The sequence below is a fragment of the Artibeus jamaicensis genome, unplaced genomic scaffold (genome assembly GCF_021234435.1).
Source record: "Artibeus jamaicensis isolate MK-2021 breed Jamaican fruit bat unplaced genomic scaffold, CSHL_Jam_final scaffold_916, whole genome shotgun sequence".
Lineage (NCBI taxonomy): Eukaryota > Metazoa > Chordata > Mammalia > Chiroptera > Phyllostomidae > Artibeus > Artibeus jamaicensis.
Window position 1 is genome coordinate 2,600,578 of NW_026522059.1, and position 16,188 is coordinate 2,616,765.

Sequence of the window (16,188 nt, forward strand, 5' to 3'; positions counted from 1 at the left end):
GTGAATGACTCACTGTGGTCTGTGTGGGACCAGGCAGGGTTTGCCTCCTTCTGGAGCTGCACCTGATGCTCCAGGGCACCTTCCTGGCTGCCCCCACACGGGCACGACCGTTCACGACGCCCCGCCAACTTGGACTTGTCCGTATAGCTTCAGGCCTTTGCTCGGAGGTCCCCCACCCGTGTTTCTGGGACTCGGCCCGGCCGAGTCTGACCTCCCCTTTCAGAGGGAGCCGCATCACCACTGCTGCTCCCCCGACCCCCGCCAGCCCTGCCCTGAACCCCCAGCGACCCGCGCCCTTGTCTGTCACTTGTCGCCCTGTTGATCACATGGGTTTGGTGTCTGGCTCCCTACCGCAGAGGACACTCTGAGCCCCTCCTGGTAGGGACCCGGCCCTGTTTATGGCTCAGGGCACAGGACACCCTACGTGCTGTGAGATTGGGGGCGGGGGGATCCGTGGGAGGTCACGCCCCATAGCCTGACTGTGGCTCACACCGGCTCACCCGCCTCTCTTTCCTTTTGCTCTCCTCAGACGTGCTCTGCCCCAGCGTCCGTGTGGAAGGAGACCGCTTTAAGCACACCAACGGCGGGACCAGGGAAATCACAGGTGAGAGGCGCAGCCCCAACCGCCTTTCCGTGGCGCTGAGCCCCCCCTGGGTGCAGCACTGGCCTCGCTGACCCTGTAGGACTCTAAAGATTGTGTTGGCATGAGGGAGTGGGCGAGCAGTTGGTGAATAGGGAGCGAGTGATTGTCAGGATGAGCAAGAGGGTGCGTAAACAGAGGTGTCAGGAGTGAAGCAGAGAGTGAGTCAGAGTTATAAATACTCCAGTGAATCAATGGCTGAGAGAACAAAGGGACGTGTGGCCGCGGCTGCTCCTCAGAGGCTCTCTCTGTCTGAGATGGGACCTGCTGGGGACCTGTGGCCCCAGGTGGCTTCGCCATCATCATCGTGATAAGGGTGAGCATCCATTCACCCTTTGCTGTGGCCTGGAGTCCTGCAAAGCACTCTGCTGCGTGACCTCAGGGACATGTTCTTCCACGGAATCTGTGGGGTTGATCGGGAGCCCTGAAGTGTCCCCTCCCCGTGGTGGGCTCCGAGTTTCTGGGGAATACTCCACACTGCCAGGCGGGCGTCCATCAGCACAAGGGCCCGCTGTGTGTGCAGCCCCGAGGGCATAGGGGGCTCGAGATACCCAGTGTCTCCTCTCCTCACCCGGGGCCCAGAAAAGAGCTGCAGCCTTGAGGAACTGAAGTGGGGGTCACGGAGAGGCGGTGCCTTGGGCTTGCCAACTGCATCGTGACGGGGTGACTGGAGGAGGAGCTTTTCTGCTCCGGAGAAGCGCGGTTCCCCAAAGCCTCACCCCCAGGTTTTCCCTTAAACGACTCCGGCTATTTTTAGGGCTTCTCTGGGCAGGAACAGCGAGAGTGCGGAGAACGGATGAGCTAGCTTGCGGGCGGAGAGGGTGGACTGGCCCGCAGCTCACCACCTGGGCCCGGGGTCCACCCCCGAGGTCCCCGAGGCTCCGTTTCTCTGACTGTGTGACAGGGGGTCCGACCTGGTGTCTCTGAGGACCCGTCTTGGTGCTGGCAGCAGGTTCGAGAGGCCGAGGGGGTCCCACACGTTTCCTGAGTGTTGGCCATTCCATGCTTCGAGACGGGCCTGGGGCAGCGTGGGTATGAAATCCGTCCTGGGCGTCTCTCTCCTTCCACACAGGCCATCATCATATCCAGATAACCTCCAAACCCAAATAGTCAGCAGTCCCTGCCCCCCACACCCCCGCCCCATCTTTCCGCATCTTGACCTCGCAGCCTCCTGGCTTCTCCATGTCCCACTGCCAGAGTCACCTTCGAAAATGGAAACCAGATTGTGTTTCGTCCTTGTCATCAGGTCCTTCCGCGGCTCCCCATGGCCTGCAGTAGCGCATTCAAACTCTCCCATGTGGCCGGAGGAACTCAGCCCGGCTTCCTCTGAGCCGGTCCCCTGACATCCGACATGCCCAGGGTTCCCAGAAGGAGCCTGGCTGACTCGGGTCCAGTGACCTTTGCGCACCCAGCTGCCTTGTGAGGCCTTTCCTCCTCCTCTCTCTGCTCAGGTTTCACTTGTTCTCCGTATCCAGGCAGCGCCTTGCCTCCCCTGGGAAGCCCTCCCGGATTGCTCCTCAGGTGGGCAGGGACAATAGTCCTGTGCTCCTGTACAAGCCCAGCCATTCCCCTTCTTTATCATGTAGCAGCGCTGCTTATTTGTGTGTGTTTCCCATCAGGCACTGAACTTCGGGGGCTGGGATTTTGTCCTGTTCATAACAGGAATTTGAGCAGCCGGTGGGGCACTGACTGTGTAGGGGTCAGTGGGGTCTGCGAGTCCCTTCCTCCTCTCCCCGTCTGTCTCCACAAACGGTGCCACAGACGAGGACGGCTGCAAAAGCTCCTGACGGATTCAGGCTGGAACCTGGGGTGCCTGGGGGCGTCCATGCCTGGCATGGCCTTGCGCAGTGCGGACTGGGAGGGTGAGCAGGGAGCGGTGCAGCCGGTGGACCCCGGGTTCACTGTGTCCCTGATGCTGGTTGCACCCGCTGGCTCTGACTTCAGGGAGCCGCACCGTGCAGGTCTGGCGTTAAACGATCGCTCCTCTCTTGCGCGCGCGCCCGGTGCCTTGCACCCCAGTCCTTGCACCTCGGGAACATTTTTCACTCGCCTTCAGGCCCTTGTTTATTTCAGGCAATTTGTCTTTCCTCGGGTGCCCTTTGCTGCCGCCTAGTTAATTGCCTGTGTCCAGAGTTTCTGATGTTTAAGTCTTTGTTTTTGTCCGTCGAAACCAATAGAAGTGGAGCCAGGAACCAGAGCCCGAGTTTGCTTTGAAAAAACTCCTTTGTTTTCAGTCCTCCCGTATATAACTGCCAGGGGGAGCCCAGCTCATGGGGGTGTTTCTGGGGGCCGCTGGTGAAGTTGTGAGGCACAGGGACAGGCCTGCTGCTCTCACCCCTGATTCGCGTGGGGCGGCATTGGGTGCACGGCCACCAGACTCTGAATGCGAGCTGACACTTCGTGGGGGCCTCCAGGGGCCGGGCTCCATGCATAGCAGCTGCTCTTTCTCATTCCATACAGACGAGGGGCGGAGTTTTAGGGGCTGAGTCATTGTACCAGAGTCACAGAGCAGCAGGGCCTAAGAAGAGGGACAGGCCCCAGGTGTGTCTGGGTGACCCTCTCTCTTCTCAACCTTTGCTCCCTAAATGAAGCTGCCAGCGTCTCATGACCAGCACCTCTTGCCTCCACCGCAGCACCCCCAGGTTGTGGCCGATTCAGAGTGCTGCCCACCTGGGCCAGGCTGGTGGTGATGACAGGTGTGGGATGCACTGAGTCCTCCAGGTGGCAGGCCTGCAGGGCGTGTCCCTGTCTGGCCACCTGTTTGAAGAAGGCCTGAGCATGCCAACCATGCCCCTCCCAGTGCTGAACAGCCTCCAGACCCAGACAGACTGGCTCCTGCACCCGCTCCTGCTGACTCCGCCTACTCTGGAACAGGACCCAATCCCTGAGCAGCCTTGACACCCTTTACTGCTTGGGGTCCCTACCACGGAACCTGGAATGTGGGGCCCTGCAGGGTGTACTTGCTGGTCACCCTGTTCCCAGCCCTGGGACCTTGCAGCTGCAGGGCCTCGTGCACTCAGCAGCCCTTCAATCTTCTCGCATGTGGGCGACCCATCAGTGCCACTGGCTGGTCCCAGCTGGGGACGCCAGGCGCTGTGAGGTGCTGGGCCCAGGGCTCCAGGGGCACCTTGTGCCTTCTGTCCCCAGACGATGCTGGAAGAGCATCCTGTGTAAGGGAAACAAACGTCCCCTATGGGCTTCCTGCCCAGGGGTCGCAGCCCCGGGGTCGCAGCCAGGATGCCTTCCACGCGGCCACCATCCTGGACCTCTGCAGCGCTCACTCTTTGGTGGAAGGCCCTGTGCCTGCCTTTCTCAGCACCTTTTCCCTGGGAGAGGAATCGGACACGGAGGCTGGACCTCTCCTTGCTTACTGCGGCTTGTTCGTACTACTGAATATGCGTTTGAACAACGTCCCCAGGGCAGGCAAAAAGTCTGCCTCTGCGGAGAGGGGTGGGTCTTCGTCTCCCTGCTCCTCCTTCCGCTCTCACCCCAGCTTTTGTCTTTGCACAGGTTTCGACCTGATGGATCTGTTCAGTGTGAAGGAGATCTCAGGCAGGCGGGAGAATGGGGTGCAGAGCTCCTACGTCCGCTTGGGCTCCTTCCCTGTGGTGCAGAGGACCGAGTGAGTGGCCACCCCTCCCTCCAGACCAGCCCGGGATGCCTGGCCAGTCGGCCTCAGCCACATCCTGAGCGCTCAGCAGGTCTCTCCCTCTTCAGTGCCCTGGAAAGCCACCCAGGGATGACACCACCCAGCCCCTGACCTGGAAACTCAACCTGTCTTTTAGTAGACCTGTTGCCATGGCTTTTGTTGGCTCCCTGGCCCTTCCCCAAATCCCTCCATACAGTCCCTCGTCCACGTGTGCGGTCCTCTGTCAGCACGATGAACAGAAGACATTTGCGGTTGCAGATCCAAACCTGCGTGACAATGCAGGCAGAGTGACACCCAGCGCCATGTGGTCACTGTGTCCAGTGAGGACCCACTTTCACCCCTGACCGGGCGCCTGGCCCTGCACAGGTTCCCAGGTGGCCCTGTGCCTGTTGGCGAGCGTGCCCACTCCCAGCTTAGGTCTGTGCACTGAGATCAGAGGGGAAGGACCAGGCTTTGCCAAAGGCAGGGTCCCTGAGGGTCCTCGAGTCTGAGAATCAGGAACCCAGCCGCCTCCGCACTTCCCCTCCTGGCGCTGCGGCCAGACGGCTGATGGAAGCCAAGGCCGCGTGCGTTCTGGCAGCTCCCTGCACCCTGATCCTGGAGGTGCAGGGCTGGTGGGTCAGGCCCCAGTTCGGGGGCTGGCTCCATGGTCACAGGAACCCTGGGCTCTGTGGAGATGGAGGGAGGATGCCTGGGTGCAGGGACAGGGGACCAGGTGGGACAGGATGTCACAAGTGGGCTGGGCTGCCGAGTAACAGCAAGGAGAGGTGGAGGCTGGGACGCTCTGCTGCCTTTGACCCTGGGGAGTGGCAGTGTGGCATTTCTCGTGGGTCCTGTCGGGGTCAGGACGCTGGAGAGATGGACTCATCTGCTGGTGGACTTGAAGGGGCTGAGGGTGGGACAAGGGGCCAGTGGAGGGGCCACGGGGAGGTCTGCCCAGGGCTGCCTGGGAGGAGAGGCAGTGCGGGCAGGTGGGATTTAGAGACGTTTAGGAGGTACCGTGGGCGGGGCTCAGGGCCCCGGGGATGTGGGCTTCCACTGCTGCCCTCACTGAGCCCGGCGTCCTCTGTCTCGGTCCCCCTCCAGGGACGTGTTCCCCCAGGGTCTGCCTGACGAGTATGCCTTCGTCACAACCTTCCGCTTCCGGAAAAGCTCCCGGAAGGAAGACTGGTACATCTGGCAGGTCATCGACCAGTACGGCATCCCGCAGGTAGGAGCCGCTCCGGGGCCTCTGGGGTGGGGATGGCTGCTGCCGCCTGCGTCCTCCTGGGGGGCTGGCCACGCCCACCGGCCCCTCTCTGGCCTTGGCCTCGGCCTCGGTCCTGGGTCCAGGGGCTGGAAATGCAGGAGCCTGGACCGGGAAGCCTGCGGGGAGCGTCACACCAGCAGACTGGCGCAGCTTCTCCCAGGGCGGGCTGGGTGCCGGCACTCCGGCGGGGACAAAGACCGGGGCCTGTCTCGGGTGGCTCCACCTAACGAGGTGGCAGCCCGCCCCCCCTGCTGGTCTACAGCACGTGCTGTGCCAACAACATGAACGAGCTTCCTGGTGTGGTTGGTGGGTAGCAGAATGTGCCCAGGGCCCCCGAGACCGGGGTTCACATCTGGTGTCCACCCCTTTCTGGGTGTGAGCTCCAAGTCTCGGCATTCTCAGAGGTAAGCTGGACCAGATTCTGCCAGGAACGGTTGGCGGAAGCATCTAGAACAGGGCCTGAGAGCCAGTGCAGGTGGGACTCCTGGCCTTGCCCTGAGTGAGTTCCGAAGCCCGCCGCAGCCTCCGGAGCGGCGTGTGGCCAAGGGGGGCAGACCGGCCTCAGCGCTGGAGCCGTCAGCACCGGGCATTGGTTGGAGACGCGGGCAGCCCTGCTCTCGAGTCCTCCAAATCCCGGTGCCCCGGCTTCAGTGTTCCTGGATCACTCGTTTCTCTGTCTGTGGCCTACTCCTGTTCTTTCTGGACATACAGACCGTGTGAAGACATGACTCTCCTCGGCTGGGGCAGTTAAATAAAATGGAAGCGTGCTCAGCCCCTCCGCGCTGCTCTCTGGGAGAACAAGGTCTCCGCCGCTGGTTAGAGCTGGACTCTGACGTGGTGTGCACGGGCTTGTCCACGCGAGCGTGCACGTGTACTTAGTAGGACCTCGGGATGGTCCTAGTGCTTCACACATCTCAGTGCCCCCCCCCTCGCCCCCGCCAGTGGGTCTGCCATTCTCGCTCACCCAGGAGGGAGCAGAACCACAGCGAAGCCCGGCCCAGGTCTGCGTTGTCATAGCTGCGAAGAAGGGAAGGTGGGATTGGAACTGGGCAGTCAAGCCCCAAGTCTGCCCTTTGTCCACTGTGGGCAGCTGGCCCCTGTGTCTCTGTCAGTCCTCTTGGCTGTGGCTTTGGTCGCAGCCCTGGTCAGGCCGAGTGACCATATTTCTGCAGTGGGGGAGGCTGCGTGGAGGACACGAGACTCCTCCCCAGAGGCGTTTCCGGAGAGCAGGCGGCTGGTCTCGTGTGCAGACCTGGCCGCTCCCGTCTCCCAGGTCTGCCTGCAGCCCTGGAACTGGGCGCCTGCCATGGCATTCTTGGGGGCCAGCCCGCACCGCCCCCTCAGTCTGGCTCTTCTTCCTCCACGATGCTGGGTATGTGCCCATCCACCACGGCCGCTGCCTCCCCTCCGTCTGAGGAATGGTCCGTGGGCTACGGTGCTGCTGAGCCAGCCAGAGGCTCACCGGCCTTTGAGGACCTCGGGCTCGATTTCAAAGACGCACCTGGCAGTTCAGCTCCATGACACAGGCCTGGGTGGGGCGCCCTTCCCGGGCAGCCTGGCGGGGAGTTGACCTCCATGCCCTGGGGACATCCCGGCTAGACTGGAAGTGGAGCGGGATGGCGTTAGCAGCTGTCCCTTTGCCCTCGGTCATTATGGATCTGTCCACTGAGGGTTTCAGATTCATGACCTCATTTAGTATCTACAACCACCCTTGAAAGTGGCCTTTTTCCTCATTGTCACTTGGGGAAACCAAGGGGCATTTGCTGATTCCCGACATGATAAAGGGACAGGAAGGAGGCTGGTGAGGCTGGGGCAGCATCTGGGGGTAGTTAGAGATGAGGCGTGGGTGCTGGGGGCCAGGTTTCATGGCCTCGTGGGCACGGGTCAGGACTTCCGCCTGAGAGCAGGCCCTGGGAGGGGCCGGCCCTGGGAGGGGGAGACTGACAGTCACCCAGGGAGGAGATGACGCTGAGTCTACAGGCAGTGGGAGCGGCTGCGGAGACGTGATCTGATTCTGGGTGTGTTTGGGAAACAGAATTACCGTATGTGAATTTGTCTAATCTCGTAATAACGCCCTGTGGCATAGGCGCGAGTGTTGGCTGTGGTTTGCAAAGTGAGGAACTAGTACAGACGTTAAACAGCTCAGGGCCACACAGCCAGGCAATAGCCGGGATTCATGAAGGCTGTTTTCATAAAGTAGCTGAAGTTAGGGGAGCTGAGGGGTGAAGGGTCCGGGTTAAGGGAACTGATAGGTGACTTTGGGAGCAGGGGAGGCCCGGCCTAGTGAGGGGGGCGGTGAGTAGAGATGGTGACGCTGGAGTCACAGGGGGCAGATGGGACAGGAGGAGCACCTCCGTCGGGAAGCACAGCCAGCTGGGAGGGCAGGAAGAATCAATACCCGAGCCCCCCACTCCAGGGGGCTACCCGTGGCCCAAACAAACCAGGAGCCAAAGGGCACGGAGCCCCGGTGAAGGAGCCCTTGTTGAAGGTCAGGCTCCGGGAGCGGGAGGCCAGCCGAGGAAGGTGGGGTGTGGGTATCGGGCCAGCGGAGGCTTGCCCAGGGGGATGGAGGGCTGGAACTCCTCCGTCCGTTCGCTCAGGGAACTCTGATTTCCCGTGTGCTACGCTCCCGCCTTCACGCGCTGGCTGGGCGCCCATCTTGCCCGCGGTCATGTTTCTGGCGCCTGGCACATTGCTAGTGGGTCACAGAGGATGGATGCTCCATGAATATTGTGCAAAGGATGGCAAATGAGTGCATTGTTCATTATAAGGAAAACAAAAGTAAATCTTGCTCCCAGAGTTTCCAGTCGTGTTGCAAAGGGCAGGGGGTGTCAGTGAACGAAGCAGGCAAGGTCCCTGCTGCTTGAATCTACTGGACCTTCCGCTGTGTCCTCATGGTGGGGGACCTGTCACTATAGATCTGGGACTGAGGATAAAGGTCCTCACCTTCAGGGTGGATGGATAAATTTTCATACTTGTACTTGGCCTCTGGCCAGATGGGTTCTGTCTTGCCAGCGGAGGTTTTAAGCAACTCGGAAACCTGTCGGGGTTTCTGGTGGGTCTCACTACCCAAGCCCCTCTGCACCAGTTGTCTCCTGGTCCCACAAAAGTGCTCTTGCCTGCTGGGGCGGGGCAGCGGCGGGCTCCGCTGGTTGGAGGTCGCCGGTTCCATCCCCAGCCTGCGTGTGTGCAGGAGGCAACCAAACCATTCTTCTTTGTCTCATTGATGTCTCTCTCTCTCTCTCTTCCTGGCTCTCTAAAAGCAATGAAAAAAATGTCCTTGAGTGAGGATAAAAAAATTTTTTTAAATGAAAGGAAAGAAAGTGCTATTGCCTGTGAGTCCCTCCAGGCGGCCAGGATGAGGCTCTGGGTGAGGGTGCAATCCATCCGTCCAGGTGATGCAGGGCTCAGAAGGGCCTGCCAGGGAGGCGCTATCGAAGCCGTTGCCCGGGGGAGGGAGCACGGCTTACACATGGGGTGGCCTGCCTGCAGCCGGCCAGCTGGTGAGGGCCACAGCCAGGACCCGGCTCAGGTTCATCGGTCTGACTCTGCAGCACCCCTCCCCGCTCAGCCCCAGGCAGCTCAAGGGGTCCCCGGTCCTGTCCTCCCCAGGTCTCCATCCGGCTGGACGGTGAGAACAAGGCGGTCGAGTACAACGCCGTGGGGGCCGTGGAGGATGCCGTCAGGGTGGTCTTCCGCGGCGCCCGGGTCCACGACCTCTTTGACCGCGACTGGCACAAGGTCGCCCTGAGCATCCAGGCCCAGAACGTCTCCCTGTACGTGGACTGCGCGCTGGTGCAGACGCTGCCCATCGAGGAGAGGGAGAACATCGACATCCAGGGCAAGACGGTGATCGGCAAGCGCCTCTACGACAGCGTGCCCATCGACGTGAGTGCACCGCCCCGGGGCCCCCACCCCCGCCTGTGTCATGTGTCCCATCGCCACCTTGGGCTGTCTTCAAAGAGAGGACCCCGACTCAGGGAACTGCCACTTCGGAACCCAGAGTCACCGCCTCTCAGTCACTCACTCATATGCTCACTCATTCAGCCATCCAGTCAGTCATTATCACCTGTATACTGAGCACTGTTATGTGCCAGGCACTGTGCTCAGCACTGGGTATGTGGTGGATCTGTGTTTACCTCTCTCTGTCTGCGTCTGTATTTGAATCTGTATCTGAATCTGTACCTGTATCTGTGTCTGTGTCTGTATCTGCCTCTGTATCTGTATCTGTGTCTGTGTCTGTATCTGTGTCTGTATCTGTATCTGCAAGTGCATCTGTATCTTCATCTGTATCTGTATCTGCCTCTGTGTCTGTATCTGTATCTGTGTCTGCGTCTGTGTCTGTGTCTGTGTCTATGTCTGTATCCGTATCTGCATCTGTATCTGTGTCTGCATCGGTATCTGTATCTGCATCTCCGTGTAGCCAGTGGAAGGTACAGGAGACTGTGTAGCCCTAGTTACCTGTCTGTGCACAGAGCCCGTACGCCTACCGAGCAGGCAGTGCTAGCGGGCGGCGTTATTATAATTCCGTTTTGCGTTGCAGACTCATGTGGTATACGATAGTGCTGCTGCTCATTTCACTGATTCTGTGCCCACCCGGTTCAGGTCCTAAAAATATAACCTAAGTTGGTGCTCATGATGCCTTTGAAATTTCTAGACCGTTTCTAGGTTTTAAATAAAGCAGCTTTGTCTTGCTTAGGCTAAGTTAGCTCACACAATTAATGCATGTTTTGTTTTTTCTTTATCGAGGGGTAATTGCATAAGTAAGATGAACAGGTTTTAGGCGTACACTTCGATGGGTTCCGTGCGGTGCACACACCTGTGCAGCCCAGTGCATGCATGTACACACATAGTTTTTACAGTTGCCCGGAAGCACCCAGGAGTGGGGGTGGGGAGGGGCAGTCAGCCCACCGAGGCGCCCCAGACCCGCATGCTCCGCACCCCAGCCCGGTCCCTGGGGTGCAGGTCAGCAGTACGTGTGGGACACCTGTTGGTGCAGAGCATCGTGTGGGGGTGGGGGGGTTCTGTGATGACACAGACACTGTCGTCTGCCTCGGGAGGACATGAGCCTGTGATGGTGGCCTCTATCTTTGGCTTGTCCGTCACTTTGACACACAGACAAAGGCTCTCTTCGACTTTAAGACACTTATGTCTCAGAGAGCAGAGAGGCTCACACTGAGGTCTTTTCTGTCTGTTGAATAAATGCCATGATGGCACAAAGCATCAGCTCTTACAGGACCTGGGGAAGGATACCCGCCTCGGGCGAGCTGGGTGGGTGATGGGGAAGGGAGGAGGGTTCAGCAGGGGCGGCTTCCTGGAGGAGGTGATTCCTGGGATGAGTCTTGAAGGATGAATACATTTTGTCTGAGCAGAGGAGGCTGAACCCTCTCAGCACTGTGTGCAAAGCCAGGTGAGGCAGCAGGAGCTGGAAGCACAGTGTGGGGTGAGGGTGGGGAGATGGCAGGGGCAGGCCTGCCCACCCACAGGCCTGGGGACCCACCTGCGGGGCAAGTGGCGGGAAGGGTTGAGGCAAGGCAGGGAGAGTCAGGACCTTACTTGAGGAGGTGTCCTGGGGCTGCAGGGCTGCTGGAAGGAGGACGTGGCAGGGCCCAGGTGCAATTAAAGAGAGAGGCTCTAGGCCTGGTGGGCGGGGGCAAGGCCAGTGTGCTGGGGGAAGGGGCTGGGGCTGCCCTGGGGGTCAGTGCAGCTTCTGGGGACTCAACGCTGGCTGCCAGGTCGTCCTTCTCCTATTAGCTTTGTGGGGCAGGTGCACACCCCTGGAGACTGTGCACTGAGCCCTGGTACCAGCACAGTAGCCACCTGACTGCTTTTACTCCTTGCTGGTCACTGGCTCGAGGGTCCACACTACTAGTCACTTCTTCTCATTTTGGCCCCATGAGCTCACTCACCTACTCATCCCACTCAGTGAGGAAAAGCGGGCCCAGAGAGATGGATGAACGGACGGACCAGTGCTGCTTCACTGTCTGCTTGTCAATTCTGCACGTTACACCCCGACTCTCAGATTTGGGGATCATGGTGGGCCCCTCAGGGAGCCCTTCTAACCCTCTGTGGGGGTCTGGGGGCTCAGCGTGTGTGTGTTTGACGCCACAGACCCTTTGGGCAACATTAAGGGGTTGTGGCGTTAAAGGAGGAGATAGGAGCAACTTTTCATTTTAAGAAGTTCACTAAGCAGCCGTGTGGGGCACCCTGACTTCCAGGGACTGCTGCGGGGCACCATGGCTGGGCCAGCTCTCCTCCTGCAGCTGCACCCCACGATTAGAGGGGTTCAAGTGCAGCTCGGGGACGGCAGTGGCGGGGTCAGACCGGGGCGCCCGGCTGGCCTGAGCTGGGGCGGGCCCTGGGCTCCAGAGCCTCATCCACGGACCTGCTTCTCTCTGCAGTTTGACCTGCAGCGGATTGTGATTTACTGCGACTCCCGCCACGCGGAACTGGAGACTTGCTGTGACATCCCCACGGGCCCGGTGAGCAAAGTCTCTTGCACAGAGGGGTTGGGAGGAAACAGGTGGTTGGCCTCCGGAAGGACAGGGCTGTCCAGGGCCTAGAAGGGGCAGCTGGGGCTCGGGACACCCACCATCCCGACTGGCACCTGGGAGGGAGCCCGGTGATCATTGCGAGGGATCCGCTTTTAGTCCCGCAGGCGAGCAGGGTCACGCAGGCGCCCGGGGTCCTGGTGTCGGTCCTCAGCACACTGAGGCCACAGGCCTGCATGGAAGCCCAGCTCTGGGGGGCGGGGGGCAGAGCTGGCAGAGTGTCCCCAGGAGGGATGACGGCCCTTGCCCTGGGAGCTCCGAGGAAGGTGAGGCTGCAGTGCCCTGGGCTGGGCGGCCGGGCAGGACTGGGGCAGGGCACGGGTGGGACAGACCAGAGAGGGCCCTGGACCCTCTGTGTGGCTCAGCCCCTCTCCGTGGGACCTGTCCCTGCACCCCTCTGCAGGTCTCTCCCTCTCCCACCGCGTTACCCAATTCCAGCGCCAAGGCTGCTCGGAAGGTGGGAGTATTGGGGTCTGCTTCTATGGCTGCAGGGTGAAACCCACCTGCCCAGCTCTGTGGTCCTGTCCCCAGGACTCGGAGAGTGGTGGGCCAGTGTGCCTGTCTCAGCATGATTATGGGGCCCAGCATGCAGCGTGAGGGGTGCCAGGCCGGGTCTCAGAGCAGACGGCCTGAGTGTCCAGAGAGGGAGGGGAGAGGAGAGGGGAGGGTAAGGAAGAGCGTCCTCAGTGAGCACCTACTAGGTGGGAGGCCCCAGCCGCCTTGCCCCCCTCCTGCCCGGCTCTGAGAAAGCTGCAGGCGGAGCCCCTGACTGATAAGAGCGGTGCTGGGTGAGACCCAGGTGCTGACCTGTGGGGCTTCCCTTCCAGTGCCAGGTGACCGTGCTGACAGAGCCCCCACCCCCGCCGCCGCCGCCCACCTCTGGCAGTGAGCACATCGGGTTTTTGAAGACCATCAACTGCTCCTGCCCGGCTGGAGAAAAGGTACCCTCTGCAGCCCACTCCCAGCCCACTCCGAGCCCCAGAGCTGAGCAGGCTCGGCCGGCAGGGCTGACAGCGGAGGTGGGAATTTCCCATGATGCCCCTGTCCTTCCCAGGGCTCTCAGGCAGGGAAGTGTTCCTGCTCCTGGGGCCTCTCCTTTCTTGGTTCCGTGCACGCTGGGAGCTGGGGCAGGAGCTGCTCAGGCCGAGTGCCGTGGTACATCTCCCTACGATAATGAGGTGTGCCCGGGCTCTCCCGGCCCCCGCGGGCATCCCTCCACTCACGTGCGGCGAACTTGGAAAGGACGAGGCTGGGTGGGTGTGGCTCAGAATGGTCCTGGGTGGGGGTTTAGACGCGCGCTGGGGAGCAGGCCCTCTCTCCTTTCTTCTCGGTGTTTTCTTCAATGAGCCCTGCTCCGCAGTCTCAGTGCAGGTGTGAGCAGATTTTTGGGTGTCTTGTTCTGAGTTTAAAAACGAGCGTGTTTCTGTGAACAGCGCCCCCACCCATTATGCAGAGGAAGTGCGGTGCCAAGAGACTGAGCCTCTGTCCCTTCTCCCCTCCTGGGGACCCGAGGGCCTGTGATGAGGAGAAAAACTGCACTGTTTGAGCAGAGCAGACATGGACAAGTTCACAAGGGTGACAGAAGCAGAACTGTGCTGGAGAGTGTCTCCATGAAGGGCACTGGACCTGCAGTCCAGGGCCTTGACCTCCAGCCCATGGTCAAGGCCGTGGCTGTGCCTGCACCGCTGGGCTCCAGGCCAGCATGCAGCCGGGGCTCAGTGGCTTTGGGAGGGTGCGGGGTGGGGGGCACAGACGGAAGTGTGAAGTCACGGGTGCAGTGCGCTGGAGTGCGCCCACCTGCCTGTGGGGTTTCAGTAACAGTCTTCTTTCTGTGAGCTTGACCTGGCTGCAACTCCACACCCCCTTCCTTCCACCCCGAGAGCCCGATTCGGGATGCAGGGAGCCCCAGGGAGCCCTGAGTCAGTGGGGCTTGAGGGACGCTGGCCCGGCACTGGCCTGCTGCCAGCCGAGGCTTTCTCGGGGCAGTGGGTAAAGTGACAGAGCCTGGGTCCTGGTGCCGCTGGTGACAGGCAGGTGGGGAATGATGGAAGGACAGCAGGGAGGGGCCGGGGCGCACACTCAGTGCCGGGCAGCGGCCCCGTGGCTCAGGGTGGCCACAGACAGTCTGCGGATGCAGCTCTTGCCTGTTAGTGAAATAACCAAAGCAGCTGCATGAACCCCAATCCTGTGGCGCCCTCATTTGCACTAAGAACCCAGAGCAGAAGGCCGATGGCATTGTGAGGATTGGGCCGCTCGCTACTGTGGGTGCAGGAGGCCTGGGCCAGGGAGGGCGGCCAGTCCTAGCTCGGTCCAGCGCAGGGCTATCCCAACTCCAGGCCTGTGCCCTGCGCGTGTCCTGCTGAGACCCCTGTGGCCCCGACTTGGACCCCAAGATGGGAGTCCTGGCTCCAGCAGGCCTCTGCCCTCTCGGTCCCACCCACCTTCCCACTCCCAGCAAACAGGCTCCCCTCCTGGGCCCCCGCATTCCCCCCCACAGTGAGTCCCCAGCTGCTTTTCCAGCCTCATTTCACTTGAGTCCCCTCCCCGTGCGGTGCCAGGCAGGAACTTCCGGTTCCTGGAGGGTCACGTTCTTCCTCGCCTTCTGGCACATGTCCCCGCCATGTCCTGCTGTGCCCCCTCCTCTGTCCAGCGAATGCTGCTCATCTTTCAAGAGGTTCCCAAAGAATTCCTCCCCAGCACGTGCTGCCTGAGTGATTTCCCTCCTGCCGCACCCCCTCCCACTCTGATCATTCACCATTCAGCCACTCGGGGACGCTTTACGAAGCACCTGCCGTTTCCAAGACCTTGTGGCCCCTTTCTCTGCCCATGCTTCCGTTGGTCGTGGCAACTATCACATCGCAGTACGGCGCCCGCTTGTCTTTTCTTCTGAAGACAAGTTCCTGATGGCAGAGACCGAATATGGACGTGTCTGTGCTTGTAGCTATGGAGAGAGAGCTGCCATGAAGTCATGGATGAGTTGCTGGGTCCGTGGACCAGAGTATGAAGCATGGACAGACGGACGGACGGACGGATGGATGGGTGGGTGGGCGGGGAGGATAAGGAAACACATGCCCTCCTTCTCGCTGGCAGGACGAGGCCCGGCTCTGCAGGATTGCCCAGCAGGTCCACAAACCCTGAGCCCGGGCTGCCGGGGGCCTCACAGACAAGCTGTTCCTGTATTCGGTCAGCAGCACGTTGTTCTGATAGCACACACACAGCGCCCACCGTGTGCCAAGCAGCGGGTCTCAAAACACACAGGACGTGGTCCTCAAAGTCCTGCAGTGTCCTCTCTGCCTGGGGCACCAGCCATGGCACTAGGTGGCACTTGCCACCTAGTTTGCGGAACAGCCTCCCAATCACAGGCCCGTGGGAAGGGGGTCTGTCCCCCTCCCCCCGGAAGAGGCCCCGTGGAAGGGCCCCACTGGCCACCTCTGTAGACAGAGGCTCCCTGGCACCTCCGCGCTCACCTCTGTAGAGAGCGCAGCAGGAGGGGCGAGAGTCTGGGTGTCCTCTCCTGGAGGCAGGACTCTGGCCCCAGGACTTTGTTTCCCGGGGCGTAAATCTTCCACTCGGCTTGTCCCACCTTCCCCTTGCTCACCGAGGCCCCCGCGCTGCCTTTGGGTCCAGGTTCCCGGCTCTGAACCAGCCGTCACGGTGAGCGTGGGCTGCACACGACCCTCCTGCGGGCTCTGCCCGAGGCCGAGCCCTGCACGCCCTGCGTCTCCGTTTGCACCTGTGAATGGCACCTGTGAACACAGGAGTGGCAGGTTCCTGAGACAGCCGAGGGCATGACGGTGACCGGAGTGTGAGCGTCTTTTAGTGACGGCGGTGCATGTGTGTCAGTGCCATCGGGTCACTGTTCTTTTCATGGACCAGGTGGCATCTGTGCAGACAGAGACTGGTGAACCGGGCTGCGTGAGTGTCTTAGTCACCTGCGTCCACACCTCATAGACCACACTTCCGTCCACCTGTGAGGCCTTCCACACACATGGCTCTCATTTCAACGGGTGAATGGTGTCTGCACTCAGCCGCAGCCTCACCACGCGTCTGCTTTGTGTTTCAGTGAATAATAATTGTCTGAACCTTTGGCAGGCCACCT

General features: G+C 60.9%; 1 protein-coding gene across 1 annotated transcript in view; it reads left to right on the plus strand.

Annotated features, from left to right (window-relative positions):
* Nucleotides 1-16,188, plus strand: part of COL22A1 (collagen type XXII alpha 1 chain) — a 166,270-nt gene that overhangs the window by 34,015 nt on the left and 116,067 nt on the right. Inside the window, exons 4-9 of the mRNA XM_037166749.2 lie at nt 530-604; nt 4,151-4,262; nt 5,376-5,499; nt 9,151-9,426; nt 11,940-12,020; nt 12,917-13,030. Of these exons, the coding sequence (XP_037022644.2) occupies nt 530-604; nt 4,151-4,262; nt 5,376-5,499; nt 9,151-9,426; nt 11,940-12,020; nt 12,917-13,030 (782 nt within the window). The remainder of the gene's footprint in view (nt 1-529; nt 605-4,150; nt 4,263-5,375; nt 5,500-9,150; nt 9,427-11,939; nt 12,021-12,916; nt 13,031-16,188) is intronic.